The sequence below is a fragment of the Amblyomma mixtum genome, chromosome 1, assembly GCF_055824585.1.
Source record: "Amblyomma mixtum isolate Tamu chromosome 1, ASM5582458v1, whole genome shotgun sequence".
Classification (NCBI taxonomy): Eukaryota; Metazoa; Arthropoda; class Arachnida; order Ixodida; family Ixodidae; genus Amblyomma; species Amblyomma mixtum.
In genome coordinates this window covers 62949322-62959423 of record NC_143012.1, presented here as the reverse complement: position 1 = coordinate 62959423, position 10102 = coordinate 62949322, and the positions used below count along the sequence as shown (strand labels likewise).

Below are 10102 nucleotides of genomic sequence, written 5' to 3'. Positions count from 1 at the left end.
GTTAACGCTATAGAAAGTTGCGGCCAAGTACTAGACCAGGGTGGCCTGCGTAGTCAGTTCTAGTCACCGAGATCAGGCCGCACCACAGGCTTGGTTGCGTGTATGAGTGCATGTATATATATATATATATATATATATATATATATATATATATAGTAGTTGCAGCAGGTCCTGTCGTTCAATGGGCCAGGAAGACTTGTAGAAGAAGGGGTCACAACTTTGCAATTATCTTCATTTAATACCGACAGTTTCGAACGGAGGACCGTCCTTCCTCAGGGTATACTTTGCAATTATCTTCATTTAATACCAACAGTTTCGAACGGAGGACCGTCATATACCCTGAGGAAGGACGGTCCTCCGTTCGAAACTGTTGGTATTAAATGAAGATAATTGCAAAGTATACCCTGAGGAAGGACGGTCCTCCGTTCGAAACTGTCGGTATTAAATGAAGATAATTGCAAAGTTGTGACCCCTTCTTCTATATATATATATATATATATATATACCTTGAAACATTTTTATTTGACTAGACGTTTCGATCAGAGGACCGATCTTTTCCAAAAAATCACTCTTGAGAAAGACTGGTTCTCCGATCGAAATGTTGAGTGGAATAAAAACGTTTCCTTTAGCGAAGCGGTATACTTCTTCGCTATATACTCTTTTAAGCAGTCAAGCACATCATGCTCTCGCAACATTACACACACACACAGAGAAACCTGCCCACCATGTGAGGAGGCAGCTCACTTAATCGTGAGAGGCTGCTCGGTAAGACCAACCTGGGTCGCAACTCAATCCAAGCAACCCAAGTGCTAGCGATGGCAGCACCTGCCAATTGAAGAGCAGTGGCACATCGCTTGACTGCTGCGCCACCGCCCCAGGAGTGGTAGTAAGACTCCCAGGGATCTATGAATGTAGAAAATGACCAATTCCGCATATATGGACATTAACCCATTAGCGCCATCCGAACAACTGCCATACATGAACACTGGATCTGAACACCAGAACTGAAGCGAAAACCCAAACTGCTTGCACACCTAATTCGCATTAGGCCTAACCAGACAGATCGACCATAATTTTTTTTCTCTCCCCTGCACGGTACATGGTGATCTTCATGACAAGCACACACCAGAAACCAGAATCCCAGCCCTTTGCATAACACACATATTTTACACGTAAATAAAATGAGTGAAGTGGTACCTGGGCTTCTCAGAACTGGTTTGTTCGACAGCATGTGTACGATAAGTGAAAAGGGGACATCACATATTGACAGTAAAAGCTCTCTTGCATATCAGCAAGCACCAAACACCTCACTGCCAAACTTGCAGTTTCGTTTTCAGTCTCATTGTGTTAAAAGACAACCCAATTTAGTTTTGCCACAGTGAGCAGCGTCTCGAGTACAGAATGAACAAGCTCTCTTTGCGCAATAGGGAAAAGGTGATGCACTCATCACACATTCGCAGCAAGAAAGTCTTAGCTTAAAGCCAAGGTTTCAACAGTGTCAACAAACTCAGCAGCTGCGTCATATGTGGACCTCTTAAGCGTGCAGCATTTACAAGGATTCGTGTATCTGAGCACCTGCATCCACCATGTGTCAAGACTTACTAGAAATCTCAGCTTGCGTGGATACCAGAACTCGTGTACTCATGCCTGGTTCACCTGTTCTGCTCAACAGGCACGTATATAATACCTGCTTCCATGGTCTCTGGAAATATTTTTCTGGAGAAATATTATACTGTTAGTGCACTATCCTCTATGCTGGCATTTCCCTTTCAGAAGCACTGCGGTGAAAACTATATCATTATTATAAGCGCATATGCACAGAATACAGTAATGACTAAAAAATTGGAAGATGCTTAAGCTCCCCTTAAGGGGGGACACTGGTCATTGAGACTAAAAAATGACCAAAAAAATCGATTTTCAAAAAATGACATTTGTAGAATGTACAGCAATTATTTTCCAATTGTACCAATTTTTTCCTTCAAGAAATCAACATTTTGACCATAATATTAAATTCAGATCATTGTGTGGGCTGAATTTATGCAGGGGCAGACAATTTAATGGCATGAAAATTTTGGACCTCTGGCTGTCTTAGTATGTCGATATCTCAACATCTAGGACAGACAGAGATGTCATATTGTTTGCTAAGGGAAGCTGAAGGCACAGTGTGTGCAATAATTGTAGCAGATTTGTTCAATCACACTTAAAAAATTTATAATTTTGCAAAGTTTATCGATGCATTACATTCACACCTTGAACATTGATATTCCAAGTGCTGTAAAATTACCAATGAGGGTAAAATGTAAAAATGATTTTGATTATTGCACTCATTACTCACCATACTATGTAGCCATAGATTAAAAATTATTTTTGATTGAGCAGTTTTTTTTTTGCACCGAGGTACTAATGAATGACTAATTAAAATTAACTATCTTGGGAAAGTACTAATTTATGAGAAAGGTAAATTTATTGTTGAAATCAGCATAAAAAAACTGAGCAAGGTGGTACAGTTTCATTATGATTGGACTAAAAATAAGAAAAATAAGTTTAAGACCAGTGTTTCTCCTTAAGGCTGTCAGCATGTAGCAGGGCTGCCAGGGAGTCCACAGAACACCATCTCCTGTTCAGCACATTGGAAACAGCTTTGAAATCATTTTTGAGGAGAGGAAATCTCAGCAATCCATGCCAGTAAGGGAGGTAGGTGGGAGTGAAAGAACAGAGGGAAAGAGGTGCCACAATGAAGGAACGGAAAATTGGATTTGAGGAAAGGAAGTTGTAGTAACTGTCTCACATCTGGTGGACACTTGGAGCCCCCAGTTCCTTAGGCATGATAGATTTCAATCAGACTTTTTTCAGATAAACTGTTTTCTGAGGCATAGTCAATACACTAGATCAGTTAAAACCTTGTAGGCTAATCTAAGCTAACCCATTAAAGATACAAAATGGAAGCATAGGACCCCCTGCTTAGTAAAGTGATATTTTTAAGCCACACCTTTGATCAACAGCAATCCACCAGGGCGCTTAGACAGGTACAAAGCACACAGGTATGTACTATGCATATACTATACATCACCTCACCAGATTACTACAGTACATACTTGCACTAGTAGTAGTCTATGTCTATCCTGTTGCTTCTACTGCCCTTCTACCAAGCTCTTGTGCCTGCTTTAGCAAGTACGGAGGTGCTAGCTACCGTCAAAACTTCTAAAGAAGCTGTGGCATGCATCGGTCTTGCATCGACCTAGTAACATAGCAGTTGCCAAGCATTAGTTGAAAATGAAAGCCAATATAAACTATCTGAACATTTTATCGATACGGAGCAATGTTTTTATTCAATCCTGACCACACATACATACAATCTGCAGAATTATCTTTACAGCTAATCTGTGCACTGTACAGTCGAAAAACAAATTTTTTTTCATAGAAAACTGTGCACCCTATATCCGGCTGTGTACAATACTTCATTTATTCAATTTAATACCATATCTCATGCTGAATGGCTGATCCTGGCACTAACATCAACAAGGGAAAGCAAAAGTAAGAGTCACGCAACATCTGTGGCCTTGCATCTTTCGCTGGAGGATTAAAAAAAAATTCCTGTGTAAATACTGGACTTATTTGCACCCAAATATGTAGCATATTACCATCTATATCACTTAAAATGTAATTTACCATCGTTAACTACCAGAATTGCCTGGAATGATTGAGAAATTGCTCTCAATTGCAACTACCATCTGTGAAAAAGCGAGCCAAATAGTAGCTAATCTGATGGACAGCTCCACATGCCAGGCGACTGATTAAAATAGCACACCAACTCTGTGGAAAGACGAGTTGTGTAGTTGCTTTTTTACCTACCAGGTGGTGCCACGTGTAGAATCTGTGCTTGGCTCACTACTCTACAAACAAGAGTCATATTCAATAGCAGTTTCTTAATGATTCTAGACAATCCAGACAACTGCTGATGTTAAATTACTTCTCAATGAATATTAATCACAAAATGAACAAGGGAGGGGAAAACCTCAGGTTGCTAGAGCCAACGTTTCGACAAGGGGACTTGTCTTGCACTATATCTGAAAGCAAATAGGCCCATAGCTTGAACAAAGGAATTTTTAAGTCCTTCAGCCAAAGATGCAAGTCTACATTATATATAATCTCCACACAACATCAGGCACTGCCTTTAACTGGCCTTCACCACACAAATAAATACATTTTTTTCAAATGAGACCACAGAACTGAATAAGCAAGTGAAAGGTAAGAACAATGGCTGTCCTTAACGAACCAAAACCAGGAAAACGAGCAGTCAATTTCCTGACTGGTCCTTTATAGTTAGCTTTTCGCAAAAGCTGCACAAAAGCGGGAACATCAGAAGTCTGCAGCTAAAACACTGGAGCTTCCTATTTACAATGCATCTCTGTGTGACAAAAATCCCATAAGAATGAGCTTTATTTACATCAAAATGTACTGCATGCTTCTTTTCCAGTATCACAGGAGTATTACTCATACAGGAATGAAACACTCAACGCATGTTGGAACACACACGTTACAACATGCTCCTGAAATTTTACTGTCCTAGTCGATTGCGTTCATGACCCCATCGGTCAAAAAGCTAAAAAATCAAAATATGACACAGCTAAATGTCCAAAAACACACGCTATAGACAATCAAATCCTGTACGAGCTGCCTTCAATAACCACAGCAGATCACTAAAATCCCGAAGTTTCAAGAACGCAAAGAATGCAGCTGTTAATCCTCTGAAATCTAAAACTGTGCATCAAACCTGAAGCCCTTTTTACAGCAGAGGGTATGAGTTGAAGCGTGAAACAATAGTTTCTAGAAAAGGTTTTTAAGCTCACCTGACAAATACAGTGCAATTGTAAAAGTAATAGCTTGACATGTGCATTGCCACACACTGACACCACAGAATGGGAAACAAAGCAACTATCAAAATACATGATACAGCCTGTTTCGAAATTTAATGAGAACAGGTCACCACTCTAAGACTGTAATGGCACTCTCACAGACTACAATGATAACTTAGAGGAAGTTTTTGCTTTGATATAAAGGATACAATCTGAGAAAAGGCATTTCACTTCATTCAGCTACAGCAAAAAGATGCATTTGGTTCAGGGCAAAAATGGCAAGAAGTCAGGAAGATAATTTTCCCCACACAAGTGACAAATGTGAAAAACAATGCACTTGCATAAATTATATGGGCACAACTTGGAAAACAGGGCACCTCTATCATAAAACCTGCACAATAAGCTTGCTATCAATCTCATACTGCTGAATCTACAAGGATTTGTGTAAGTTGCTTTTTTGAAAACGTCTCCACAGCTATAACAACATCAGCAGAAAGCACAGTTTTACAGCTAAAGAAAAAAAATTAACAAAAAAAGCTAACACAAATCAGTTTTGAGCAACTGTGAGCAGTCCTCGGTGATCTGGCTATTTCTATCAACTTCAGTACTTAGCAAGTCTTAAAAGCCAAGAGATTCTACAAAAAGTGCTACAAAAAGTGCTACAAAAAGTGCTGTAAAAAGTGCTACAAAAAATCAAAATAGCTTTCTCTTGTCTTCTTTTCTCTACCAAGACATGGCACACTCGATCACAAGAGTGAAAACTACTTCACAAGGTCATGGAATCCGGGAGTAAAAAAAAAAAAAAAATGATGCCCACAGTGGCTTCCAGTCGAGCGCTGAACTACAAGCAGCAAAGCACGGCAAACAAATGGCATCATTCAACACTATAAATAAACCCACATCAGAATAAAGTGTTCACGCTGACAATCAACTGCAAATCGTAGTAAATGAAGACACCACTATTGTTGCAATGATGTATGGCACTGGTCACCATCGAAACTGCAAGTAAAACCTACCACCATCAGTCATCCATATAGAGTGCCGTTGTGATGGGTGCATAAATCACCTCGTGGCTTGAAACATCTCAACACCTCGCACAGCAAGACATCTGAACACACTCTCAGCTTGAGATAAAAAAGGGGTAAATATATCCTGCACTCCATAAAAGCACTGCGCTTGCTATCATAAGGTAGGGCATCCCTCAAATTGCTTCCAGCACCCCAAAAAACAAAACACCGCAAAACCTGAATCACTTCGCGCTGAAATATACACACAGTGCTTGACTAGCTGTTTTGGCAAGTACTTCAGAGCGGCCATCACACTGCACATAGCGTACAATGTTAAAAGAAACAGCGTTATCAGAAACTGTGTTGCCTACAATATGAGGCGGAAGGCCAATGCACTGAGCAAGGCAACACTTGCGACTTGAATCCCGATTTCCGCTCCACTTCGGTATTTCATCTATATACGACACATTTTCATCTCATGAGGAAAGCTAAAAAGAACTTTGCTGCATCTCACAGCGAGAGAGAGCTGACAGCCTACAGTGTACAGTATGTATGTACAGTCGGGGACAAAAGTCTCCGGGCCACGTGTTCCTCTAACGAAGCTGATAGCTCTGCTATTAGTTGGCGGCTGGAGACCACACTTGTGGAGGTAAACGTTAAATTTTTGTTCTTTCATCTCCACAAGTGCGGTGTGCAGCCGCTGTCTGATAGTAGAGTTATAAGCTTTGTTTGAGGAACACGTGGTCCGGAGACTTTTGTCCCCGACTGTACAGTGTGTGTACAGTGGCAGATAGTGTACAAACACACGCTCAACGCTGTCACATCTGTCACTTGCTTTCCCTGAATGTCAGCACTCACGTGACAGTGCGATCACCTTGCTACAGGATGCACAGCTTGTCCTGTGACAAGACAGGGTCACGTGTCTGTTTAGCAACATCGTACCAGCACTGCCAGCAGCACACTATGAAGTACCGAACAGTGGTTGGGCGTCAAGCCACAACTGCCTCGTCGCCCCCTAGCGAGGAAGTCACAGGGGCAGACTTGAGAGAGAGGGAGCGTTCTGGAGGAGAACCGACTCCTCCGTGGCCTGTTGTCACGTGAGCAGACCTGCCCATTCGTGGAAGCAGCAGGTCGCGACCAGTTCCTCCACCAAGCCATGCAGGGTGGACAGGCCGGAGAGAGACTTGTCGGCGGTCGTGGACTTCTCGTGCTGGTTTTCTTCCCGGTGGACCAGTCGTAGGTCCTGCGACAAAGTGCGAGCGTGCAGAAAGAAAATGGGTGACACCGCTAGATCGATCGTCCATTTTGATTTGTAATCGAGATGTCTGGTACAGTGGCCGACTGATCTTTTGAACTCCAATAATTCAAGCTTGCGCGATATTTCGAGATTTCAAGCTTTGGTCGGTTTGACGTCCCCATGCTGCACGCTAAGCCGTAATGCTGTTACTGTCTACATGATGGTGCATGTAACACAGGAGAGCATAATTAAGCGCTGGTTCGCTTAATGCAAGTGCATGGACCTTTTAAAATCGGCAAGGCATTGCCAGCTAACCTACGGCATTCACAAGTTTGCAGGGAACTCGGCCATTCCTGCATAGCACCCCAGGTCTTCAAACAAACCAAGCCAGTTGAGGCTGCTTGCTGGAATTATCGAGTGAAATGTGTATTAAAAAACTTACGGCAAGAAACAAATTCGATGAATTATCCGGTATTTCGAACTAACTGACACCAAATTACGGAGCTTTTATTGCGTATGTCCCTTGCGTGATGACCCCGGGAAAAAGCTATGACAATAGTACTCACAGCACGACCGAGTTGGTTGTTTGTCATCAGCAACATGAACGAGTCCGCACAGCTGGAAGACATGACCACCTGCGTAAGACGCAATAACAAAAGAAGAAGCTGCACCTTTTTTGCAATGGTACGAGTTGAGGAGTTGTTTTCCGCTCAGGTGAGTTGCACCACTACTCAGTCATACAAACAAAATTAAGATAAGCAATGCAAACTGCACCACGGAGTGTTTAACATTTGTGCAAAATATGCTGGTGGGTGAGCATGCCATGGGTATCTAAATAAAAAAAAATCCGTGCTATATCCTTCTAGACTAGTTACAAATATAACGCAAATACTCTCCGAAGAAGGTGATTCAAGAAAAAAAGAGCTTGCATTATATTTGTGCAAATACGGCAATATTTCCTTCAGCAGGCTCCAGAATTCTTACTCGCTCCATAGCAACATGCAAGCGTGTAGCTGTCGAAACTGCAGTGCTTGACGTGCTAACTTGTTTGAGCAGACCGGAGAACAAGTGCGTCAATGCCCCAGCAGAACTTCCACTAATTACTAGATCCTAAATTTAAAGAGAACTTTGCTAAAATCCATGGTTTTTATGGAACTGCAAGAAGCTAGGCGACCTAGATATGCCACATTGCATTTCCCTAAAGCAAATGCTTCCATGGACTGATTATAGCAGCCAACTGAACATTCAATTTACATTGTATTGATCCAATTATTTCCAAGTGCAAAGAATGGAACCTTTTTTCAACATAACACTTGTTCAATTGACTATATTGTACCCACCCCTTATGTAATACCCCCAGTGGGTCTTTAAGGTATTAAAATGAAATGGATGAAATGAAATGGCAGCCAAAGAACCAGTTCAATGATCAGCTGAAGATAAGATGAAGATTCTACAAGAGTTTGTGCCGTCCTGGTCTCTGCTGTCAGCCTATCTTTTTGAAATAAACTTTGAGCACTAAAAAATAAACAAACACAAAAGTTTGCGTTGACTCACCATTTTACTGGCAAAGTGAGTAATCAATTAGACAAACTAAATCAATGACGTCGCTGTGCACTGGACACCAGCAAACGGACTCGCCAACGAACCAAACCAGCCAGCATGAAAAACACCAACCGTGCAGCATATCCGGTAAACGAAAAAATGATTGAAAACTGTCCGACGAGGGCGAGCCCCCTCACCAGGTACTGCACAGTGTTGTCGGGACTGACGAACAGGCAGTGGTTCTCGGCGTAGCGTGTCGTGAGCACCCGCAGCAGGTTGCGGTACCAGCCAAAGTGCGAGGCCAGCAGGGGCTTCAGCTGGGGGTCCACGTCATCCAGGGGCACAGTCTTCACGTAGCCGAGCAGTTCCGTCAGCTCGGCGTAGCTGACCGACGGCCGCACCTGCTGACACAACCCTAAGGTCAACCACCACCACAAGTGCACAAGAACCGAAACTTCACCGCCTGCTTCGCACGACGGACTCTTACAGCGGCCAAGGGCCTGTTTTAAGGCGAAAGCCTTTAATGGCTCTTACTGTCATCCGTTAGCAGAGGGTGTCACACCTTTGTTAGCGTGTTAACTCGTGTTAGCTAAACTAAACTAGGGAACTGTGGAACTAAACTAAAGCTAAACTAAACTAGGGAACTAAACAAGATAGGAGAAAACGAATGGTTGCTTCAGATAGAGGAGGAAAAATGAACCTAGAAGCCAAGTTTGATGACTGTACAGTAATAAGTTAATTAATTATAGGCAAAAATGTCGAAATTGCATCAAAATAGCGCGGACGTCGATATAGCCACGGGAACGGTACAACGTCACTTCCACCGGAAGTCGTCACAGCATAGGAAAAATTGTCATAGAATGGTTGCAAAAACGTCGGATTTGTGTCAAATTAGATGGAAAAATGCGTAATAAAGCGTAATTAACACTTAAGATCCCCGAAAGATGTACAATTTGGGTATCGATATAGCCACGGGAACAGTGTGATGTCACATCCACCAGAAGTCGTCACGGCATGGTGTCCTCGGCTTTCGCTTCTCAACACTTTAGTTGCCAAAGTGTCCTCGCAATTTTTATGTCCAGTGGCCCCATGAACACAACTGTTCCGATGCACTCGGTGTGCTCCATCTAGCGGTCAGTTCAGGACGTGAAGCATGCAATTTTTTTTTTTTCTTACTGGGACAAAAGATGAACATACTGTAAGCAAGTCCACACTTGCTCAGTGTATATGCCTGATCTTTCTTTTCTTGTGGCGGTACCTAGCATTCTGCTCTGAAGCCCTCCTTTTCTAAAGCAGAAAATGCTGATACAGACACACTCATGCACACACACATTTAAAATGTAGAGAAGCATGCTACCCTCACACTGAGTGAATCAACACTGTGCAATCATTAACTGGACCCAACTTGAATGACGTGGAAAATGGCAGTTCTGGCTATGCTGCATTTTATTTATTTATTT

The 10102-nt window shown here is 42.3% G+C and overlaps 1 protein-coding gene across 3 annotated transcripts in view; it reads right to left on the bottom strand.

Moving 5' to 3' along the window:
- Positions 1–3439: 3439 nt before the first annotated feature.
- LOC149366489 (KICSTOR complex protein SZT2-like) overlaps positions 3440–10102 on the bottom strand; it is a 197033-nt gene continuing 190370 nt past the window's right edge. For all 3 annotated transcript variants that reach the window (XM_089551003.1, XM_089551010.1, XM_089550996.1), the window contains 3 exons: positions 8840–9043; positions 7667–7735; positions 3440–7106 (listed from right to left, as the gene is read on the bottom strand). In XM_089551003.1, coding sequence (XP_089407129.1) covers positions 6957–7106; positions 7667–7735; positions 8840–9043 — 423 coding nt within the window. In that variant the 3' untranslated portion in view covers positions 3440–6956. The remainder of the gene's footprint in view (positions 7107–7666; positions 7736–8839; positions 9044–10102) is intronic.